The 24,656-nt window shown below is 41.1% G+C and overlaps 1 protein-coding gene across 11 annotated transcripts in view; it reads left to right on the plus strand.

Annotated features, from left to right (window-relative positions):
* Positions 1-24,656, plus strand: part of EXPH5 (exophilin 5) — a 69,977-nt gene that overhangs the window by 24,868 nt on the left and 20,453 nt on the right. For 3 of the 11 annotated variants that reach the window (XM_014853327.3, XM_014853336.3, XM_044752401.2), the window contains 2 exons: positions 14,842-15,002; positions 16,581-16,743. In XM_014853327.3, the coding sequence (XP_014708813.2) occupies positions 14,842-15,002; positions 16,581-16,743 (324 nt within the window). Of the gene's footprint in view, positions 1-6,608; positions 6,632-14,841; positions 15,003-16,580; positions 16,744-17,374; positions 17,791-19,599; positions 19,640-20,587; positions 20,657-24,656 lie in introns of those variants that run through there. The other 8 variants (XM_070490334.1, XM_070490337.1, XM_070490336.1 and 5 more) reach the window with 8 other exon arrangements.

The following is a 24,656-nucleotide window of genomic DNA, read 5'->3' on the forward strand; positions in this document are numbered from 1 at the left end:
TACTTGTCATGATGATTTCAAAACATGCCAAGAGGAAGGACATGATTAAGTTGTTAATCACTCTCCAAAATAGGGCACATTGTCTGCGCAGTATTCTGGCTCATGTTTAGCTTTGGATCAAGCAGGAATCCATGGTTTAGTTGATTAGGATGAGGAATGCAAAAAATTTTGGATCACATGACCCAAAGCATAGCAACTACCCATGACCACTTTGCTGTGAGTGGGACAGGCTCCCAACACATCCCAGACCCCCTGTGTGCTAGTAAAGTGGTCCATAGCTCTCAGACAGATCTACCACCATACTTAATTCATTACTATTGAGTCCTGTTTTTGGATATTGGTGATGAGAATAGAAGGATATAAAACAAAACTAAACAAAAAGATAGAGGGAATCAGATATCCAGATTTCTTTTTTTGTGCCATACGTTACCTTATCCTACTGAAAGAAAACAAATGTTTTTGCAAATAAGCCCAAAGTGATTCAAAGCTAAATAGATGATGATTTTTAAAATCTAAGGTCATCGTCAATAAAGAATAGGCCACACTCATATACATATGCCATGTAAACAGTTATTTTCCTTTCCACTTTTCTTCTGTAAAATGCACCTGGCACAACTGCTTCATTACATTGACATTTCTTTTCATTTTTGAGAACAGGGTTGATTGTTCACAGATTGAGTACAATTCTGTACCTATTCTTGATACACTGAGACATATTCATGTACAGTTCATAATAACCTCCATGCTACATTATCATTTTCATTGTGTAACAAAGCTTTATTTCAGCCTTTTCTCCAAAGACCTATTGAGATTTTATGGAAAAGCATTTAATACATTATGAAGAAAGATCACAAATTTTGTTTGTTCTTGAGAAAGAGAATTTAGATACTAGAATCTGAAAGTTAAAATAACAGCAAATAATAACAAATAACAACAGTATTACCGGTAAAATACCTTTTACAGAAATGTTACGTTTCCATAAATAAGTTATGTAATGTGGAGTAGACACATGCATTTGTACTGCTAGCATGAATTCATTTCACCCTGGTACTGATTTTGTTATAGAATCATTCTAGAAGTGCTTCTTAAGAGTATGTTTGGGTAAATAAATGTAACTACATCTGAAGACAAAACTTAATAAGCTCTTCTGGATGAGATAATATCACATGAAAACATTATATATGTTTGGAATAACTGATCCACAGAGTAAGTATTCCAATGACAACATTTAGTACAGGGATTCAGGAGGAAATGTTCCAAGTAAAGCCCTTTGGAATGTGATTCTGCTGTAATTTCTGATAAAGTGGAGTGTTGGTTTGTCAGGTCAGGAGATACAGAAAAGCAGTTGAGACCCAAGCTGACCATTGTGAGGCAGGCTTGCTAGAGAGGACTTGGAAAAGGCAGCAACCATTTGGATAAGGGCTACTTCAAGGGTTAACTCTTTTTGAAAATGTGTTACAAACTGTAATCCAAACCAATGAATTTTAACTGATGTCCACACCAAACTTTCTTTGACCCCATCAGTGAATCCTGCAGTGGATAATGGTTTGCAAGGCATGGACTTTCTGAGCCTCCATTGTCCTGATGGGAACTCGGGGCCAGTACATTCATGGCAGTGGCATTTAAGAAACCTCGGGGCATCTTCTCAGCATTCTGTGTCCTGAAGCAAAGACTGAATAGCTATTTGAGAGCTATCTTTCTTTCCTCCTGCCTTAGGTATTTGGTCGGTGTGTGTGGGTAGGGATTGGGGGGATGGAGTCTCATATTGCAACACTAAGTTCCTTAAAGCTAAAGATACTTCCAGAACGTTGGATTGAGTTGCTTTTCTAACATCTTTAAGTTTGCATGATACAGAGAGTGAATTAAGTTGAATAAGATAATTGTGGGTATTAATTACAGTGAAGGCAATGTAGCTTTGTGACTTTCTGCCTGGACCCAGAATGAAACTATGGGAGCATCTCTTTCAGCCTTGTGGAATTGCCTATGATCCTCTGATGCCATTCCTCTTTCTGTAGTTTTTTCCTGGCAGGATATGTTATAAGAATTAGCACTAAATTGCCTGAATACTAGAAAAAAACATGCTCTGCACTCTTATTCATGAAAATGAAGGAGGGATACACTAGATATGCAAGAGTACATTTCTGTCTTATTACCTAATTCTATATAACTAGTAGTACAGAGGATGTGGTCAGAATTTAGGTTGTGCTCTCCTTTAGAAAGAAGCCATGAATATATAATGGACAAATCCAGGATGCCGAGATCCTGCACGTTATCTATGGCTCAGAACGTATTGGCTCTAACCTGCTTTGCAGTTGTGCTAGTAACAGCCTTACAAAAGACATTTATGTCCAATTCTGCAGCTCTGAGCAGCCTCCCTACACTTGTACAATCCTGACACTCAACTTGCATTAACTCTTGCCTTACAAGTTTCAGTGGAAGATGTCTGAGCATCTGTATAAAGAGGAATAAGTGGGAAGCAAAGCTAAAAACTCAAGGTTTTAATTCTCTTGTGTTCATTTGTTGTGTTATTCAACAAATATCTGGTCATTGCTTGCTGTGTGTTCAGAAAGTCTGGCACTCTGTTTAGGGAGCTGACAATCCAGTCGTGAGATGACCAGCATGGAAAGAAGTGCAGAGACAAGCAAGTGTTGAATAATTCAGGCTCTGCAAAATAACCTGGAAATAACTGTACTCGCTTGGCAAATGTTATCATGCTGGGCAGTGGGGTCCGAAGCTAGGATAGAAGCCCAGCTCTTTCACTCACCACTTTATAACCACAGGCAAGTTTTTTTTACCTTTCATGGTTTCAATTCCTTTTACTGTAAAATGAGTATAATACCTACCTCACTGGGGACCTGTGGTGATTAAATGAGATAATGTATGTGGAAGCACCCAGTGCAGTGGCTGTCACACAACATATGTTTAACATTTAATTCTGGACCCACATCCCTCCACAAGGAGTGAAATGCTGTTACAGCGTGCAAGGTTCCCGTAACGTTGAGCAGCATGATGAAGGAACTAGATGCAACACAAAATATCGTCTTCATCTTCCATAAAGTTATGGTCAGTTTGAATCTAGAATCATAAGTCCTTTTCTAGCTGTTTCATTTTAATCATGTGGTAGATCCAGAGAGAAGCGGCAGAAAGAAAGGGCAAAGGGAGTGAAGGAGTAATTGACACATGGGAACAATGTGAAAGATTGGGACTTTTCAGGCTGAAATGCAGAGGCCTAAGGGCGACAGAGTTGGAATCTCTGAGATCTCAAACAGAGCTAAATATGGATTTGTTAACCATGTTCTTAAGTACTAGAGTATACCCCTTGAAACATTAGCAAAAGCATCCTTAGAATCATAAAGAGTGGGAAAGCATCTAGTTCAAACCCCTCATTTTACAAATGAAGAAATGCAGGTCCAGAGAGAAGAGTTTCTCAAATTTGTGTTCATTTGTTCACTGAGGGCTTACTGAGCCCTTGCTCTATGTCAGACATCATTCCAGAAAACAGGGCAGGCGAAGTCCTTGCTTTTATGGATTATATTTTAGTGGGGCACAAGAGAGACAATCAATAAAAAGTAAATAAATGAAGGAGATGTTTTCATAAGACGATTAAGAGTAAACCAAGTAAATTGCTAGAAAGTGACTGTAGTTGGGGGAAGGGATAGTTTATATTGGAGGGTCATGGGAGGCCTCTTTAAGGATGTTACATTTTAGCTAATGCCTAAATGGTACAAAGGAATGGCCATGTGACAAAACAGGGAAGAGCATTCCAGGTGGAGGAAACAGCAAGTGCACAGCCCAGTGGGAACAGAGAGAAGGCCGGGTGCTGAGTGGATGGGAGAGTGGTACGAGGAAAGTGGTAGAAAAGGCAGAGGGCCAGATGCTGTCAGCCTTGAAGACCATGGAATTTGGAATTCTAAGCATGATTGGAAGCTTCTGGAGAGATTTAAGCAGGGGAGTGACATGAAATAACTTACATTTTTAAAATGTCACTGTGGCTGCTGTGTGGAGCCTGGATGGAAGGAGAGCCAGAGCAGAAGCAGGGAGACAAGTAGGGGGCTCCCGAGGTCATCCAGGTGAGAGATGGTGGTGGTTTGAGCCAAGGAGGTGGCTGGGGAAATACTGCCACTTGCTAGACCACAAACTCCAGGAAGGCTCGGAGCTGTCTCTTTTGTGGACTAATGCATTCCAAGCTTCTAGAACAGTGCCTAGCACATAGTAAGCGCTCAGAAAATACTATCTGAATCAATGAGTGAACAGTTATTTTCTGAAGTTAGACTGGAATCCAGGTTGAAGATAAATAAAAGTGTAAGCTTTTCTCAGTTTGTGTATGTTTGCCTTATTAGAATTTAGAACAGTAAATGTTTTTTAGACCCTTTACTAAAATATGTGCAATATTCTTCACAAACATGCGCCCAAACCTTGGCGTTAGCCGGTGCATTCGTGCAGGGTGAGGGCCAGCTCGGGGACCGGCAGCGAGCCTTCCCCATGTGCTCCCTGCTGTCTTGAGTGTGCTCTTTAGGCTGTGTTTGTGAATCTGCACTGCAAAGTTGGGTCTTCTCACAAGCGTGCTATTAATTTACATGCAACATGGAGGTCCAGGAGGAGCAGGTGGCCCAAACTAAACACTCGATGGTTTTGAGTTTCTTTACAGGAAAAAGCAAAGCCTAAGGGCAATTCTCTTTACTGCCCACCATCCACCTCCGTCATGTTGAGGAAGGTGATGCACAATTTCTACTCCCCACTCTCCCTCCACCAACACTACCACCAATCTTGCACATTTCACAGATCACATTTACTCAGTGCTTCATTTGTACTAACCATAGATGTATGAGCCTTACCTGCATTAATCCTCACAAAAACCCCATATTATTACTCTTATCCCCACTTTACAGATGAGAAAACTGAGGCACAAAGAGGTTAAAATTACATGGCTAATAAAGATCAGGGACAGCATTCAAACTAGGCAGTCTGACTTTAACCTCTCAGGATTTCAATTTCCTCATTGGTAGAATGGAATAATATCTACCTCATAGGGTTCTTGTAAAGATTAAATTAGTTAATATATGTAATCATGCCTGGCCTTGAGTAAGCGCTGTATAAATGTTAGCTATGACCAGCTTTCCAGTATTATTCCTATGGAAAAATTACTTTTTACATACATAATTTTAATGGTGTGCAGGATCACATTCTCTCACTTTTGTCAAATTTTGACTGAGTTGCTTCACAATGATGGTATACATTTGTAGAACTCATTCATTCCCCCAAAAGTTGAGCAAATATGTATTGATCGACAAAGAGTCTGAGGCCATGCTAAGCCCTGGGGATACCAAGACAATGAGACACAGCACCTGTCCTCAGGAAGCTGACAGCCTGGTGGCACAGCCAAACAGGTACATGACAAGTGACTCAATGTAATTTGGTAAATACAGAGGTGACGTTGTGTGCTTTCCCAGGGGGTTGGGGTAAAAGGTATAAATGGATTTAAAAAGAGAGAAGATAAACCTAGGAAGACAGAAAGGCCTGATGGCTCCATGAGGACTTGGCACTTGAACTTGAAGTTTGACCTCAGGGTGGACAGCTGGTCTTTCCACAGCACCTTCTTTAAGGTGACTAATTGGTAAAGGATCACTCGCTGTGATCTGACCCAGTATGGCAATTACACATCCTTAGTGTTACTTAGATTACTTAATTTTCCCCTCTGTTGTGACTTTGTGTCATGTGAGAATAAACATCCAGGAAGGTTACGATGGTCCATTTAAAAAATATAGAAAAGCTTGTCTTTTATCCTGGATTGAGCAGTTTCCATCGCAGCCATTCACGGAGTTTAGGTGGGCTTTGTTATCTAGCTTGGCTGAAAGCTGGTGCCATTATTTTGCTGCCACTCTGAGTTCTAAAGGTTTGTTGTTATTTGTGGTTGTTGCTTGCTTGCTTTAGTTTATCACTTTTCCTTATGTGAGCTTCCCTTCCTCCAGACTTCCCTCTATGGTTTAACTTTACTATTATCAAAAGAACACATTTTTCAATACACCTGCTTGCTTTTTCTAATCCCTGCCCGTCCCTCAGAACAGGCTCTGATGTCAGGTTTAAAGGCTCTCAAAAACCCATCTTTTCAGAAGAACAACAGGAGAGGAGAGGCCAGCCTTGGATTGTAAAGCTGCTGGTGCGGTCCCTGGACAAGGGCTCGTGCCTTCTTTACCCTGCCTCCTCCTGGCTGAGAACTCACGGTCCTTGTCCTAAAGCTTCCCCTAGAGGATGAGCAATAAGAAATCTGTACCAGGAAGGTACAAAACAAAGGGGGAGCACTTTCCTGAGATGGTGAGCTTCCTTGGGGTTTCAGGGTTTTGAAAAGGTCGTTGCCTGGACAGACCAGTCCGGCTTCCATGATGACATTCGCTCAACATTTAAGCTCTGAGTCGGGATACAGTTCCCCGCCCCTTGCACGCCATTGGTGATTTTCTGTGTGTTGTGGTTGCTGGGCAATAAGAAATAAAAATGTGTTTGAATTGTTGCATGGGAGGAAAACTTTAATGCTGCTTTGATCTACAGTTCAAGCGACAAATCCAGTTTTACAGGATTCAGTGTAATTGAACAGCTGGTTCTGGAGTTCACCGATGACTGAACCTGGAGGACCAGGGTAGGGTGGGGGCTTCGGGGAATACGTGACAAGAGGTCCTTAAAGCCACGAGTGGAGAGTTGATAGATCAGGATGCTTAGCTGCCTGGCAGGCAGAACAAGGTGTTATAAGATGGCTCTCGTGCAGGAAGGTCAGCTCTGAAAAAGAACAATATGTGTACAAAGCCAAGGAAGTGAGAGAAGTGGAGAAAAAAATGTGAGTGAGGAGATGAAAGGGGAGGTGGGAATAGCGAAAAGAGGAATTGATGCCCTCAGCAAGAGAAGCTGATAAGGGGAACAATTTTGAGAAATATTTGAGATTTTTCTAAAAGGAAAATGGAAGCTGTAATTCCATTTTCTGGTTTAGGGAACTTGTTTGCGTTCAAGTTTGTCTAACTGCTCTCTCCTCGATCATATTTGAATAATCGTTCCCACCTTTTTAACTGGCAAAAGTCACTTTGAGCTTATATCAATTGCATTGTTTATTAATGGGGTTAATAGTACCCAGGGGCAGTGAGACAGCAGGTTAGGAAGACACGGGCTTTAGAATCAAGGTGTGAGTTCAGGGTCATCTGCAGCATTGTAAGGATTAGCACGATGACTCAAAATCCTGGGAGATGGTAGGAACTTGATACATAACATCTGCTGTTGTTTGTTATTGTTATTATTTCATCTGAAGACAGGGAGATTGACCAGATTATGTTTTAAGGCCCTTTTCAGGTTTATAAGATTTCTCAGTGATTTAATTCTGATGTAGGAACAATGAGTCTTGATTGTTCGTTTTAGACTAGAACATATCTTTAAAATAATCTCAACTGTGTCTGTGTTTTTAAATTATGCGTAACAAAACGTCCCAAAGGCTTAAAAGGGCTTCTATTTGTTAGTCCTGAATTCTGTGGGACAGCCGTTGGGGCTGGGCTCACCTGGGTGGTCCTCCTCCTGATCTCGCCTGGGATCACTCATTTGACTGCTGTAGTCTGGCGGCTCTGCTGCGTTGGGATGATCTAAGGTGGCTTCACTCACGCATCTGGCAGCTGGTGATGGCTTTCCGCTGGGCCCTTCCTCTGCATGTGATCTCACCCTCAAGGAGGCTAGCCTGGGCTTCTTTACACAGCAGTATCAAGATTCCAAGAGGGAGAGGGCAGAAGCTGCCAGGCCTCTTGAAGCCCAGGCTCAGATATGTCACACTTACACTTTGTCACTTTCCACTGATCTAAATGAGCACAAGGCCAGCCCAGAACCCAGGCGGAGGAGGAGTGATGAAGTCACATGGCAAAGGAGTGGAGCTTCAGGGATGAGAGGAATCGTGGAGGCCTGCTTTGTGAAGAATATAGCACATCATCAACCTTTTTTTACAAATGAGGAAAATAAAACCAAGAAACTTAAATATTTGGCCAACATCCCCCAGCTAGAAACTGCCTTGTCCAGTGAGTGCTCTTTCTACTATCTCACAGCAACTGGAAAACAGGCCAGGATTTGGTTCACAGGGAGCAGATTAGTGGAGCCAAAGAATGGGAGAGAAAGGGACAGCTATCCTTTGCAAAGCACATTCTAAGTGGGTATTCCCTCATCAGTCATGAAAATAAAGATGAAGACAAAGACCTGCTCAGAATACAGGTGAACAAAGAAAGTGGGTAGCAAAGGTCACAGCTGGGGAAGACAAAAAAGAGGATGGTGAGATGGGAGTCATTACTCAAGGACAGAAAATGAAGGGAAAATAAATTGAACTCGGGAGGAGGAGCCTCAGAGGACGGACTCATTCAGGAGGAGCCAGAATGGAATGGAAGGCAGCACGCTGCAGACTGAGAGTCCTGTGAGTGAAGAAAGAGCATTTTGATTTGGAGCAGCGGGCTGGGACTGTGGCTCGGCAAGAAAAGACCTGATTTAGTTTAGTCAAGTTAATCAGCCTGGGGGTAGAGCAAATTACAAGTGTAGACAACAGTCCCTCATGGTATGTGGAGTCAAGCTGGACTAATGAAGCAAACAAACTATGCACTTGTAATTTATTTAGATGTGTCATTGGTAACCCTGAGGGTCTTCTCATTTGCATAAAGCCGGCTGTATGCTCCAAATGGCTGGCTGAGTATGTAACAAACCAATGCGGATGAGCAAGAGCATGGTAGGCTGGCTGTGAGCTTGGTTGAATTTCACTTGCAGGCGAAGGTCTTCTCTCTCAGACTGAGGCCAGTGGACACTTAAAATACTGTCTTTTTAAGTTTCACCTATCAGAGCATCCTTACTCTTATGTTGAGATTTTTTTCTTTTTTGCTAGTGTTGCACTAATTTGGTATTTTATTTTTTAAGTAAATGAATGAGTCTAAACCACTGACTTTATGATTGTTGTGCTCCTTTTAGTACAAGAAGCTTGATCAATTACAAATGTACAGACTATGTTTGTTCTATAGTACATAGGACTCTTGGGTGTATAAGATTAGGAGGTGAGTGACAGGTACCCAGAGAATTTAGACTTTTATGTCATTCATAGTTTCCCTTCCTGGTTATCCTGACTTCAAAGGCCAGAACTCTTTGTGTTTTACTTCGTTATTAATAGGTAAACACAACGCCACCTTTGACTACGTTACCTTTGAATTTTCTGACTCTTGGCTGCACATGTTCACCCACCTTTTTGACAATGTTGGAATATTTCTGCTTTAAAAGCCACTGAATTTCTTTAAAATCTAGCCCTTTCATGTATCTGCATGTAACTACTGTCTGCATTTCATTTCTCATTGTCTTCAGGAGACAAGTGTTATCATAAGGACGTCTACAGATTAGTTATGTTTTACCTACTCTAGCCCTAGTCAGAATGAGGTCTCTATGGCCCAACATTCAAAATTTAATCAGAATGAAAGTCAGAAACATGGAGGAAATATTTCGCGCAAATAAGAAAAATAATGAGTTCATATTTTTATTAAACATGCCTCATTCTAGTGAAAAACTCTGAGGCATTGATTCATAAATTGATAAAATGTACAACTGCCAAAACACAAAATGTAATTAGTAAATAGACATATGGTAAAGTGTTCAAATTTTGTTACTTATCAAAGAAATACAGCATTTTTTAAGCAAAGAAAACAAAAATTCTTAAAAGAAAAATAGCCACCCACAGTTATTAAATGGTACCTTGAAAGTATTAAATTCAGAAAATAAAAATACTCAAAATAATAATATCTAGTTTTCCAAGGAGGCCTAATGGTAGTCTAGTACATTGCTGGTCTGAGTAATATTGCGACAGCCATATTGAGAAGCATTTTGGTAGTGTGTATAAACAATCACAAAAACACTGACTCTTTGACCCAATAATTCTACTTCAGTGTCTGTCGGAGGCACTATAAAAATACAAAATGCACAGTGATATTCATTACAGCAATGTTTATAAGGGAAAATTGCAGTGTTCTGCACCAGACGAATAGTAAATAAATTATGGAAAACAGACTAGCTTGAGTATTATGAAAATATTTAATGACCGCTCAAAGACGAGTGATGTTAAAGGTGTTTTATATATAATGTTGTTTTTTTTTGGTGAGGAGGATTGGCCCTGAGCTAACATCTGTTGCCAATCTTCCCCTTTTTCTTTTTTATCCCCAAAGCCCCCCAGTACATAGTTGTATATTCTAGTTGTAGGTCCTTCTATTTCTGCTATGTGGGACACTGCCACAGCATGGCTTAACAAGCGGTGCTAGGTCCGTGCCCAGGACCCGAACCAGTGGACCCCAGGCTGCAAAGGGGAGCACGTGAACTTAACCACTCGGCCCAAGGGGTCAGCCCCTAATGTTGTTTTTTTGAAGATTATGTATGCACTGTCTCTATGAATGGCATCTTCTATTCCATTCTACAGAAATCGAGGAGTCTTTCCTGACATGTCTCCATCCCTAACCCTGCAAAGTCACTGCATCACTCAGTGGACACTTGGGGGTCAGTTTTACCCATTAAGTAGCTCTGAACACTTTCTACTTTTCTTCCACTGTACCACCACCATCCTAGGCCAAGTAGACACCTCTTTCTCTTAGACCCTACAAGTATCCTCACTCCTCTCCTCTTCCCCATTGGAATCTTCTCTCCACCTGCAGCCAGGATGAATCTTTTTTTTTTTAATTGAGGCATAATTGATATATAACATTATATTAGTTTCAGGTGTATGACATAATTATGGAGGATTTTTATTGAGAAATGACCACCACAATAAGTCTAGTTAACATCTGTCACCATACTTAGCTACAATTTTTTTTTTCTTGTGATGCGGACTTTTATGTTCTGCTCTCTTAGCAACTTTCAAATATACAATGTTATTAACTATAGTCACCATGCTGTACTTTTACATTCCCAGGACTTAATAATCTTTTAGCTGGAAGTCTGTACCTTTTGACCCCTTTCACCCATCTCTCCCATCCCCCACCCCCCACCTCTGGCTACTACCAATCTGTTCTGTGTATCTGTGAGCTTGGTTTGCTGTTGTTGTTGTTTTTTAAATTCCACATATAAGCAAGATCATACTGTTTGTCTTTCTCTGTCTGACTTATTTCACTTAGCATAATACCCTCAAGGCCCATCCATGTTGTCACAAATGGCCAGATTTCATTCTTTTTTTATGGCTGAATAGTATTCCATTGTGTGTGTATATATACCGCATCTTCTTTATCCATTTATCCATTGGTAGACACTTAGGTTGTTTCCATATCTTGGCTATTGCAAATAATGCTGCAGTGAAATGGGAGTGTATATATCTTTTCAAATTCGTGTTTCATTTTCTTCAGATAAATACCCAGAAGTGGAGTTGCTGGATCATATGGTAGTTCAATTTTTAATTTTCTGAGGAATCTCCATCCTGTTTTCCTTAGTGGCTGCACAAATTTACATTCCCACTAGCAGTGCACAAGGGTTCCCTTTCTTTACATGCTCACCAATGCTTGTATTTGTTGTCTTTTTGATAATAGCCATCCTAACAGGTGTGAGGTGATATCTCATTGTGGTTTTGATTTGCATTTCCCTGACAATTAGTGAAGTTGAGCATCTTTTCATGTACCTGTTAGCTATCTCTGTCTTCTTTGGAAAAATGTCTATTCAGGCCCGCTGCCCATTTTTTAATGAGATTGCTTGTTTTTTCCTATTGAGTTGCATGAGTTCTTTATATACTTTGGTAATTAAACTCTTATCAGATTTCTGATTTGCAAATATTTTCTCCTATTCAGTAAGTTGCCTTTTCATTTTGTTGATGATTTCCTTTTCTATGCAAAAGCTTTTCAGTCTTGGATGATCTTCGGAGAATGCAAATCTGATGTGTCATTCCCCCCGCCAAGTCATCAATGCTTTCTTCTTGCTCCAGGACTAAATGCCAAACTGCTTAACCCAACCCTAAACACTGCAGGGTCTAGCAGCTGCCTCTCTGCTCTCCCCTTTGCTTCCTCTTCTCCACCTCCACTCTCCAGCCAGGCGGACCTCATTTCAGTTCCTGACTTCTTTCCTTAAGGGCTCTTGCTCCACAGCTGCTACTCCTCTGTCTGGAAAGGTCTCTCCCAGAACCACCTACGTACTACCCCTTTGCCTCATCCTTCATTCTTCAACCTTCAGGCCATATGTCATCTTCTCAGGGAATCTTTGCTGCTGCCTCAGACCAGATCCTCTTGGTATATGCTCTCATACCACGTGTTTAATTTTTCATTGCTGCCCCCACACCTACCCCAGGAGAATGTAATTTCCAAGAGGGTAAGGACTTGACTTGGTCACTGCTCTTTACCCCGAGTTCAGTGGTATGCTGAACGAGTAAATCATACCACTCTTTGTTACCTTGCAAAGAGTTTGTTATTGGACTCATCACATCTGTCTCTCCCATTAGACGGTGAGCTCTCTAGGGTAGAAACCGTATCTGCTCTGCTCACCATTGTACCCCTGCATCTACACCATAGGAGGCCTTCCACATATGTGTAGTGAATACATTTTACTATAACCATGTGAAAAATGCAGAGGAAAAATCACACCAAAAGGGCAAAAGTAACTGTGTTAGGATTGTGAAAATATGAATGATTTCTTCTCTCTAAAAGAAAAATTATAATGGAAAAAAATGACAATATAAATAAGAATCCACAATTAAACAAAAAGAAATTGGCCCACATATTGTACTTATTGAATAAACATAATAAAAAAGCTGAAACCAGAAATGATGCCCATACTTATTCTACTCTAAGAGACCAAGTGTTTTGATTTTTCCCCCAGTATCTCCATATGGGTGCATCATTCTATAGCTATAATCATAGTTAAAACATTGTATTTTGTTTTTCCTGTTTCATGTTATGTTACATGTATTTTCCCAGGATGCTACATTGCCTGCATAATTATTTTTAGCAACTGCGTAGTGTTTAGTTGAATTAATGTACTTTGGGGGGGTATTTCTTTAAGATATATTTCTTGGAGTAGAATTCAAACTGTATGAGTGTTCACATAGAGGTACAGATTTCTGATGTCACTGGCTCGAAGGTGGAAAAGAAACAGGCAGTGATGGATATGAATACAAATGTGGAATGAGTGCTTCAGGTGAAATTAAGTGAAGTAGGATGATTTTAAAAGAGAGTCAGTGTTACATCGAGACTTGAGAAAAAAAAATAAAGTTATGTTTATCAACTTCTGTTTATTAGGAGAGTTCCTGGGTCAGGTAGCTTGACTGTCCTCTGAAATGAGATGGATGTGTTGAGAAGTGGAGGGGGACGGTGCTGAATGTTGGAGTCTAATAATTTGGGAGGCTTGAAGAAAGTGGAGGTCATGTACAAATGTGGGACATTAATAAGTGAGCTGTTAATAAGTTGGAGGCAGCTAGTACTCTTTAGAAGTAAGTACTTGTGGTCTCTCAATCTGTTAGGGAAGGTGTGACAGCAAGAGCCAGGAGTTAAGTTAAGACAGTTTGAGACAGGAGTGACCAGATGTCAGAGAGGTGGCAATGGCAAAATGGGAGGCACCAGTGCAAATTATCTCTCTGGGCAGGACATGAGGATTGCTGCCTAATGCTTTTCAAAATGCAAGTCTGGGCAGGATGGCCTCTGGCTTCCTTCTGGATTATTTTATAAAATGGCAGTATCATAGCCCCAAGCAGGAGCCTGAGTTGCAACCGTCTCAGATCATTGCCTTTAACCCCTAAATTGCCATTCTGCAGCTGTCTTGCTCACCACCTTCTTGGTAATACGAAGTCTCTAACACTGTGCTTCACAGAGGACCCTGGATAAAGGTCAACCGCAGAGTCATATGAAATTCTTTCCAAAACATCAGAACTTTCCAAGCTTGGAACCCAACAGCAAGCCTGACTTTTTCATCAGTGTTGTGCCCAACTGACCGTTCTATGAGATTTGTCATCGTATTCTTCAAACTCTCCTTTCTGCTCTGTTTGCGTCAGTCCAGGGCTGTCTCCCTCTGGATAAAGCACCTCTCATTTCCAAACAGTTCTAGAGTCCTTTTGAAATAGAGCAAAAAGATCTATTTCAAAAAAATCCCACAACCAATGGTTTAATTAAGGACTGAGAGCAGCATTTGAAGGAGGACAAACAGGAAAGGGCAGGGGAGAAGGAAAGAGAAGTAATGATAGAATGTCAGTTCTGGTATTCTGAAGGTGTGGGGCAGACACGTTTGTGCTTCGGATGGCCCTTCCTGTCCACCTCAGAGTGTCCCTTACTACTGAGGATTAGCCATGTGCTCATTCATGGAGTTTTGTGTTCTTGTGTTTAAAGACTTCTATTATGTAAGACCATGATATTCAACAATTTCTTTTCTGCATATAAGCTTTTGTCTTTGACCACTGGAAGTGCAAGTAAGAACCCTATCTGTTATATTCACTATTGAATCCTCATTGCCTACACAGGGCCTGGTACATGGACATTCTCAATAAACATTTAATCGATGAATGAGTGAATGAGTAATCAGAACTAGAATATTCTAGTTTCTCCATGTCATTAAAAGATCTATCATTCAATTGCATTATTAGGTCAGGTTTGCATAATGCTCAACCCAGGTTGTCCTCACCAACTTATTTTTAACTACTAGCAAAAACTTTTAGATTGTCGTCTTATTTAAAAGAATACAGCTAAAATATATACACAGCAGTGAGAAGGAAATTCTGAGTAGAGCTAGGGTTTTTTTCTAGACTTATAGTTTATGCAGCTTCTCCACTAGGTAAAGTTTAGCCCATCACGTGAGTTTGCACTTGATGTGAATGAATGTAAAGGGTGCATTGATATTTTTGTTTTATTTCAGCAAACTCCAGAAGACAAAGAGGGATATCAGATGGCTTCAAGGAGTGACTGGTGAATGGTTTGAAGAAATTCAAAGAAAAAAGTTTTGCAATGAAACAGATGTTAGCCAAATGTTAAAACAACCACTTACATCCAGGATAAGGAAGGGGATGGCAGAAAATGGTGAGAAAAAGATTTAGATCTAATTTTTTTTTTCTTATGGCATTGCAGATAATGGCTCAGTGGATCTCCAATTTAACCAATCCATGTTTAGGTCTATTTTTAAATCATAAGGTACAAAGTTTTATAACATAACACACACTGAAAAGAGTAAACTGAAAATGTACTGTAATAATGTTTTGGGGGTATGTTTTTGGAATCAGGCAAGATAGCATGGTGATTAAGAAGGCAGACATCTATATCCCAAAAGGCCTGGATTCAAATCTCCACTGTCCTATCCGTGTGACTCTGTTCAAGGTATTTATTCTCTGTAAGCCTCAATTTTCTCATCTTTAAATGGAGATGCTAATGCTACCTCATAGGGTGGTGTGAGAATTAAATAGAAGTGTATGTGTAAAGTACTGAGCTGGAACAGAGTAAGCACTTAAATAAGTGGGATGATGTTGCAGAAGGAGGGGGATGCAGAGGAGGGGAGGTGCCACCCTTCTGGTACTTGGGAACTTAAACCCTATGAATTCAAATAAATGCCTTCTTTGGCCATTCAAACTGTGTGACTACCAGCATGTCACTTACATTCACCAATCACTTATTTTTTTAATCTGTAAATGAGGATAATCAAACCTGCTTTCACAGGACTATTATTCTGAGACTAACATAGTGCATTAGAAATTACAAAATATTAAAACAACATAAAGTATCTTTCTACTGATAATCACATTGACTGCTTTTGCTTATATACTACTAACATTAGTAACATCAAGAAATGTGTAACATTTCTAAACTTATATATTGACAATGCTTTGCAACTGCCAAAATAAACAAATTTATCTAAAAAGACTTACAGTTCAGATTTTTAGATGAACCCCATGTAAACCATGGTGCCTTTCCTCTTACCTTGAATTTTTCTAATATTTATAAACTCAGCATGTCCAAAAATATTACGCTATTATGGACTTTGTATATTGATATTGCCTTAAAATTTTTAATGTTCATATGTAAAACTATTTTCTATACATAATATTATACATATTTATGTTACATACAACACATAAAAGCCATATATATAGCAAATACCCATACACAGAGATAGATTTTTAATGGGAATAAGGAACACTGTAAGTGGCTTAATTTCCTCTCTTTACTTTCTTTGATATAAAAAGTTACGTAGTATCTATCACTAATATTTTAAAGTACTAAAATAAAAATTTCTGAAGAACAGGCTGGTGAAGAGCAACAGGAGACCTGAGTGAGGTCCCTGACACCTCTCCTTTGGTTCTGGATGTTCCTGGGAAGACATGTTGAGAAAGATTCATGCAGCCAGTGTGAGGGGAGGGACGTTCTGCAGAACTGAGGTCCACAGTGCGGATGGAAAGGCTCCCTACTCTTTGTGAGGATTTTCTCTGCTCAGCAGAACCGTCAGAGGCACAGAACTTCCCTCATTCCTAGGTCTTCATGTGGCACTATCTCCTGCCTTTCTAGAATTCATAGAGTGGGGGGAAGCAAGAGCGAAGCCTTAGTTCTCTGAGATACATTTACCTGGAAATAGTTTAATGATGCAACATTTTTACAATTTTCTTTTAGATCCTGTGGAATTACAAACATCAAGATCTAAAAATATACCTAATCAAAGAAACCCAACCTCCATTCCTTCCCGGCTGAGCTTCAAATCCTCATTAGCTTCCCTGTTCTCATTCAGAAAATCCAGAAAGGAGACTTTAAAGCTTCCATCATCGGGACAGAAAGGGTGAGTTAAACTCAAATCTTGGGACAGCTCATTAGTTATCTGATCCCAGAGGCCGGTAGCCTGTTTTATGTTCGGAATGTTGAATGTTTGTTCTTAGAATTTGAATTCAGATAGTAACAAAGGAAACAGGATTTACCTCACATGGGGACAAAGTCCTTGTGGAACCGTGAAAACTTGGCTCTCTCGAAATCCAACTTCTAACCAACTGTGCAGATCCCAGGTGGTGCACTTGGTGAATGATGGGTTAAATGTTGGGAAATAATTATTGACAGTTTCCCCACTGCTCCAAGAGCCTGGTCTACGCCCTGGTCAGGAAGATGTCTCTAAATCAAAACTACTTCTTCCTTGGTGGGTATGTGTGTCTGTGCTCACAAGGAGAGATGGGGTATAAAGACTAAATGAGAGTAAATAAGATGAGCAAAGAGAGTAGAGAAAAATCAAATTTTACAACAGAGGGAAAAAATATATTACTGTCACTAGAAGTATTGAGGGCAGCCGTTCTGATGTGGTTGCCCAGAATTTAAACTTAAGGTGAAGGAGGGGAAGCTTTTGGAGCAGTGGAGACATAGTTCCAGATGGCTCCTAGTGTAGAATTGTGTAAATCGATTCATCTTGACTCATTAGGTTGTTGGATTGTTTTGTGAAAAACAAGGAAGGCTTTGCTCACATGCGGTTGAGCTGACTGCTAAATACTTTTGGCCTGTCTTCCTGGTTGAAAAGCTTCCCACCCTCTTAAGGTGTTGGCTTGGCACGTGATGTGTTCAGTATCTGCCGTCAAACCATTTAAGAGTGCATTGCAGCGCTGAATAAAAGGTATTGGAGGTCACTCTTGCCGAAAAATAATAGGCAGCAAGCAGCTGGTGGGGCATGTAATGTGGCTCCCGGACTTAGCACAGAGCTCCCCTCTTGGGGACGGAAGGCTTTTTGCTTCCAGCTTTCGCTTGCGACCGCTTTTTTCTTTGATGAAATAATGAAGAGCTGAGCAAAATGTAGATTTATGTGACTGTCTCTACTGGAGTCACTTCCAAGCAAATACTCTTCAAATAGGTGAGTTGTTTTTCTTTGTAAAAATATTTGGAACACTGGGAATTCTCTCATTTGGGAATTTAAAATTGAGGAGTGTTTCCTTTATAGGAAATACTTCTTTTATGGAGATAAGAAATATCCCTAATGTGTGGTATAGCTGGGACTTGTGATGTAAATTGTGTTTTAGGTGATTTTCTTTAAGGCAGAGTTTTAGATAGCCGAATAAATAGTATACTAGGAAAAGTTGACAAACCTGTCACTCTATGGACAAGTTATTTCCAAGCTCATGCTGCAAGTTACTGCGAAAGCGTATCAAAGAAGATAAATGAAGTATAATCTTCCTTCTGGGTATTACATGTTTTAGTTATAAACCAGATTGAAAAACATGAAACTCCTGCAACATTCTGTTTAACAACCGTCCCTCTTTTACATATACCAAAATGACTTGTAGCTCTCTTTTAACCAGACGAACACAGCATGCAGACATGAAACAAATTTCATCATTTAAGTATATGTGTGTGTATTTAGCAGTTTTCGGAATTTGTCATCTTTAAATATATTTTACTTTCAAAACATAAGTGGAAATAAATATTTATTAATTGTGCTGGTGCTGAATATAATGAAGGCACTGTTTTTTGCTCCTAAGAAGTTTCAGAAAAGAAAACGTAAAAATATGTCCTTTTTATTATGAAATATAAGTGTGATCTAAATATTTGGATATAAATCCTGAATGTGTGTGTGTGTGTGTGTGTGTCTAGGGGGTGTTTTTAGGTAGTGTTGTACTATAGTAGAAATATAAATGGTGTGTCATACATTCCGAGGGGCTCTTTACTCTTAAGCGGAACCCAACTTTCTTTGGCAGTTCTGCTCTTTTGAAATAGAAAATCAACCTTTAAAATACAGCCTCTGATTCAAGAGCTCCTCCTCGCCTGCAAGTGCACTGGGAGGAACTGACAAAGGGCCCGGGGGAAGCACAGTCATCCTGTGTCAGGCAGCAGTCAGGTTTCTACTTGCTGAGGCCATCAAGGCCTGACTTTGTCACACTAGGCACTCACTCTGGAGAACAAGTCAGCAAAGCAGTTTAGAGTATGTTTCGCAAATCACAGAAAGAGAACCAACCTTTCTAAGCAAAAGGCAGCCGTCTGTTTAGCCCCAAAAGACATGAGTACCAGAGACATTTCTTTTCCTCTGTTAAGCTGTGGTTTAACTGAGAAATGACACTGGATAATGGGCAACTGTCCCAGAAGAAAATGGACTTCATCATTTCACCAGATATTCTTGCCAATATACCAGCCAATAAAAGTATGTGGCATATCAAAGCTTTGATCTCCTATTATCAGTGGATAAAAAGCCATGGGAATATAGTGACTTCATGAATTAATAAAAAGGCAAAACATTTACCATTTCTGCTTCAAATGTGACTAGCTTCTTCCCCAAATTGATGCACTTCTGAAATTATCCCATTATTATTTTAAACCTATTTGTAAGTTATTAAAGTGTACCCTCTGGAATCCCGCCCCTACTCCAGGAAAAAAGAAAAATATTTTCTGTTCAAGTTTTAATTTATTTATTGCTAGTCAATAAATTCAAGAAAAGTGTACCTACATTGCATGTAGCTTTCCCTAACATTTTCCTGTAGGTCTTGTTATGGGGCATCTAGTGCCTATGATATATAATGCTCAGCTCCACCACAAAATTTCAGAAACTCTATTGCCTCACAAATTCCTTCCACATAGTTCAGCAAGCACCCGATAACATATGTCATGAGCTTGTAAGTGTGGTCTTCCTGGCTGACAAATAGCCTCTACAGTTGTTTCTTTCTTATTCCAGACTCCAGGTTATTCCAAGATGCCCTCTCCACCATGAAGAGGTGATGTGCATGCCACTCTCTGTTTCATGTTCCAACATACTCCACAGTGAAGTCATCCGTTTAAGGAGACCCCTTACCCTCATGTTCACACACATTCTCAAATCTGTGCAGCCATGTGCCATGAGTTCGTTATGGCGATTTAGGGATATAGAGTTTTCCCCGTCTACTCTTTCCTTTACTGTAGTCCCAAGGACTAGGGAAAAGTGAGAGTACAAGGGAACTAGCTCAGAAGGTTTGTGAGTAACATGGACAGTTAGATTTAAGATTGCCTCTTTTCGGGGCCGGGCCCCATGGCCGAGTGGTTAAGTTCTCGCGCTCTGCTGCGGAGGCCCATGGTTTCGCTGGTTCGGATCCTGGGCGCGGACACGGCACCACTCGTCAGGCCACATTGAGGCGGTGTCCCACATGCCACAACTAGTAGGACCTGTAACTAAGATACGCAACTATGTACGGGGGGGATTTGGGGAGATAAAGCAGAAAAGAAAAAAAAAAAAAGATTGGCAACAGTTGTTAGCTCAGGTGCCGATCTTTAAAAAAAAAAAAAGATTACCTCTTTACTTTGAGGATCATCACAGTGCTTAGCATACAGTAAATATTCACCACATAGTTGTGATTAGAGAGTGACAGCTGCTATCCTGGAGTGAGCGAATGGATGCCCACTCCCCTGTTCCTTTAGGATGATTTTTTTCCCCTTGAGATGCAAAGAGCTCTGGTTGATCCACCTAGCTGCTCTTCAGACATGCCCAAATCTGCCTGATCCATCATAGGGTGTACACAGCTCAGGCAATCCAGCTGCAAGCTCAGTTTACGTAAGCAAAAAGTTCAAATACTATTTTGGACAATTAAAAAGGCAGATTGTATTTTTTTCCTGGATTCTGGTTATTCTCTCTCTCTCCCCACTCACCTTTCTCTACAAATGTCCTACTGTACTCTCTTTCCTTCTCCTAGTTGAGTGCCTGGGCTTGAATCGGAAGACACAGGAATCTAAAAGACACCTAGACTGAAGGAGAAGTCAAAGTAAGCAAGACCCTTCTTTGGAAATGCTCCTTCAGTGATCCCAGGTGTGGTGTCCACAGATAGACGTAGGGTTGTGGTGACAGGAGGGAGGAGAAAGACAGGGGAGTGGTTCCCAGTTGATCTGGTTGATCACTATTAGAATCTCATCAGCAATTTAAAAGTAATGACAGATAATCAGGTCCTAACCTTAAGGTTCTGATCCAGAAGGTGTGAAGTAGGGCACAGGAAACGTTATTTCTTTCTTTATTTTTAATTCTGCAGGATTTGGGGATGCTCGTTCAGCTTTGAAAACCACTGCAGCTTAGTCTGCTACACTTCCACTAGGGTAAGGGCTGTCAGAATTCCTGGCCTGGGTGCTGGTAGCCGAGGTGATAGCCTCCTTTTTGTTTATTTATCAAGCTTTTCTCAAAGTCCCACTTGGGATCAGGTACTGTGTTTAGTGCTGGAGATGAAATCATGAAAATAAAGCAAAATCACTGCTGGAGGACTTTAGAATCTAGTAGGGAACTTCAGATTTCTGCGTGTGGTTAGGCAGGAGGCGCACCATAGAACTCTAGGAAGTACCAGTCATACCTTGATCATCATGGATCCCTATATGTCTTATGGCAATTTTCCAGCAAATGACAGTAAGGATCTTGAGGAAGGACGCCTTTTGGAATTCACACAGGGATACCATCTCGCCTAGCTGCACCCTGGGTGACAGCTGAGTACACTGATGATTATGGTATAATATGGTGAGTGCTGTGGTGGATGCATGGTGTTCCTGCCCTGAGAACTTACAGGAGATGCACTTAACTCAGACTGGAGGATCCAGAAGGCTTCCCGGAAGAAGAGAGCCAAATTTTGAAGGATATATAGGACTGGGTTAGGCAATTAAGAGTGAGGAGCCTTCACCAAGCAGAAGGAATGACACAGCAAAAGTGCAGAGACTGGAGAAAGCAAGAACTTGTCTACCTCACTGAGGTTTTGTGACCCAGTGTAAAGTGAGACTGATAAGAGATGGGGTGGGAGAGGTTGACAGAGGCCAGAACACAGAGACATTACACATGCAGTGCTAAGGAGCTTGGCTTTGATCCTGTAGACATGGGGGAGCCATTAATCACTTTTTTGAATAATATCATCCTTTTCCTTATTTTATATATATAAAACATATATTTCCTTATTATATTTATGTGTAATATATATAACAGATGAAATCATCTGCAACCCACTGACCTGGACAAACACTAATATTTCGGTGTATTTTATGCACGTGTGCATACGCATATATTTTTTCCATTGACAATGGGAAAACAGAGTAGTGACATAATCAGATTTTCATTTTAGAAAAATAACTTCAGCTCAGTGCTTCTCAATCAGTGGCAATTTTGCTTCCCAAACGATATTTGGCAATGTCTGAAGATGTTCCTGGTTTTCACAACTGAAGGGGGCTGCTATTGGCATCTACTGGGTAGAGGCACTCAACAGGCCACCACACTAAAGAAATCCAGTGGTGCCAAGGCATTTGAGAAACTGCTCTAGCTGTAGCACAAAGAACGGACCTGAGGGAGCAAAACTCGAGTCAGAGAGACCCGGTAAGAGACTGTGAGGATGGTGGTGGCCTGAACTGAAGTAGAGGCAATGAGGAGGGCAGAAGCAGACAGATTTGTGCACAGGTTAGAATGAAGAATCATGAGAACCTACTAATCGGATGTGGGGATGAGGGAGAAGGAGGAGTGGAGGTGACTGTCCACTCTGACTTAGAAAACGAGGTGGATGATGGTGAAGAATATGGGAGGAGGAGCAGACGTGATGAGGATAAAAACGAACACATTTATTCATTTACTCAACAAATACTCCTCAAGGAATGCCATGTGCAGCACCATGGAATGAAACACGCAGTGCTTGGTTTCACAGGTTTTAGTCTTGCGAGGACAACGAAAAGGAAACAGAGAAACCCAGAATAGTCCTAAAATGGGGAAGTTCCAAATGCTATGGGTGCATGGATGAGGGGTATGTTTCTTATAAGTCTAGAGTCCAGACAGTTTTTCTAGAGAAAATGACATTTCTCATGATTCTCCAAGGATGAGATAGTTATCCAGGCAAACACATATTAGAAAAATGTTTCAGGCAAAAGAACAATATGTACATAGGCTCCGAGGTGCGGCGAATTCCCCGTGGCAGAAGGGATACAGGAAAGTGAGAGATGAGGCTGGGAAGTGTGCAGATCACATTGGACCTTGTGAATGCAGAGAAGAGTTTGAACTTTCACCTGAGAGCAAATGGGAATCATTAAAATGTTAAGCAGGGAAGTGGCGTGATTCAATTTATACTGCTCTCTTGCTAAAGTGTAGAGAATGGATTGGTTTGGGACAAAACCTGGAGACAGAAGCACAGTAAAGGGACTATTGTACCAATGAAGGCAAGAGATGGTAAATGTCTTAACTATGGTAAAGGGAGGGAGATGTAGAGATATGGATGGTTTTGAGAGGGATTTCTGAGTTTGAATCAAAAAGATCTGTTGATTGATTGCATAGGAAGGAGTGGGCGTGGAAGGAGGACATGGAGGCCATGTTGGACATGGAGGGTCTGAAGTGCCTGTGGTCATTCAGGGGGAACTCATCAGTGGCCAGTGATTAGAGCATGCTCCACCAGAACTTGGGGGGAAGTCATCTGGAGTTCTGGTTAGAAAAGAATATTTTTTGAAATGAATATTCTTGAGCCACACTCTAATCTACTGAATGAGAATTTCTGAATGGCATCTGCAAAGGTGTGGAGATGAGAGAATATTTCATGGAAGTGGAGTAAACTTGTTGAGTCTAGACTACAGGTACCTGTGGAGGAGTGGAGTGTGGAGACATAAGGCTTAAAGGGTGATGGATTGTCTGGGGGGCTCACCAGGTAAAAGAAGAGCCTTGTGTCCTGTTAAGATTTTGGATAATACCTTGTAAGTTTTTAAACAGGGGATTGATAAGATCAAATCTGCATTTTAGACAGATGTCTCTATTGGCGGTATGAAGGATGAAGAGGAGTCCAGGAGAGAAACTGTGAAAGTTTAATATAAGGCATAATGAGTGGAGTTGGAGAAGCAGAGATGTATGTGAGAGATCTTTAAGGAATGGCATCAATAGGACTTGTGAGGGAATTCAGAAGGTGAGGTAGCTTTGTATTCCTTGATATCCCCAAGTTGCGAGGACTTTTACCAGCATAGCTTTCATAATACCATTGTTGCTTTTATTCACTCTACAAGAGGAAGCTGTTCACATCAGAAACAGAAATTAACATTTAGGAGGACTGGGAGTGGGTGCAGAGGCTCTGGACCTCCAAGCCGCCTGAGTCCTCGACCTGCTACCTGATCCACAGTGGCGCACTCAGCCTTGCACAACTGCAGTGAGCGTGCATCCTTCCACTCACAGCACGCCCTTGGTGGCATTCTGTCCCAGTTGTGCTCCAGGCATCCTCTAAAGTCACATCTTCCACCCACCTGCTGCTCTCAGAAACTGATTCCTGCCCATGCTGCCCTCACTCCAGATCAGACCGGAGCCCGGGGAGCCGGTGAGAGTGTAGAGCCACGTGGGTGACCGTGAGGGCTGCAGCCCCACAGGGCTCTGGAAGGAATCTTCACCATCTGGCATGTTCTCTTGGCTCCTGGCAAATTGAAGTACTCGCCAGTTCCCAACCTCCCTTGTCTTTCCTGCCTCCAGGCTTTGCTCATGCTGTTCTTTGCCTCTGGTACCAGTTCAAATGCCACCTTCTCCCTGTCACCTTCCCAGCTCCTCGCCAGGAAGTGTTCATTGGCTCCTCTGCATTTTCAGCGCATTTTACTCACATCTCTATTGTCTTTATCACATCTTGGCTTGTATTTTGGCTCCTGTATCTAATCTTCCCTATTGTAAAAAGCTCTTGGAGGACAGGGTCCCTATCTCAGTCATATTTGTTTCCTCCAAAGCACTCAAGATAGTGTCCAGCATGTAGAAGGCATACAGGCCCGATAAAGCTGTAGGGAAAGGAAGAAGAAAAC

The sequence above is a fragment of the Equus asinus genome, chromosome 20, assembly GCF_041296235.1.
Source record: "Equus asinus isolate D_3611 breed Donkey chromosome 20, EquAss-T2T_v2, whole genome shotgun sequence".
In the NCBI taxonomy this organism is placed as follows: Eukaryota; Metazoa; Chordata; class Mammalia; order Perissodactyla; family Equidae; genus Equus; species Equus asinus.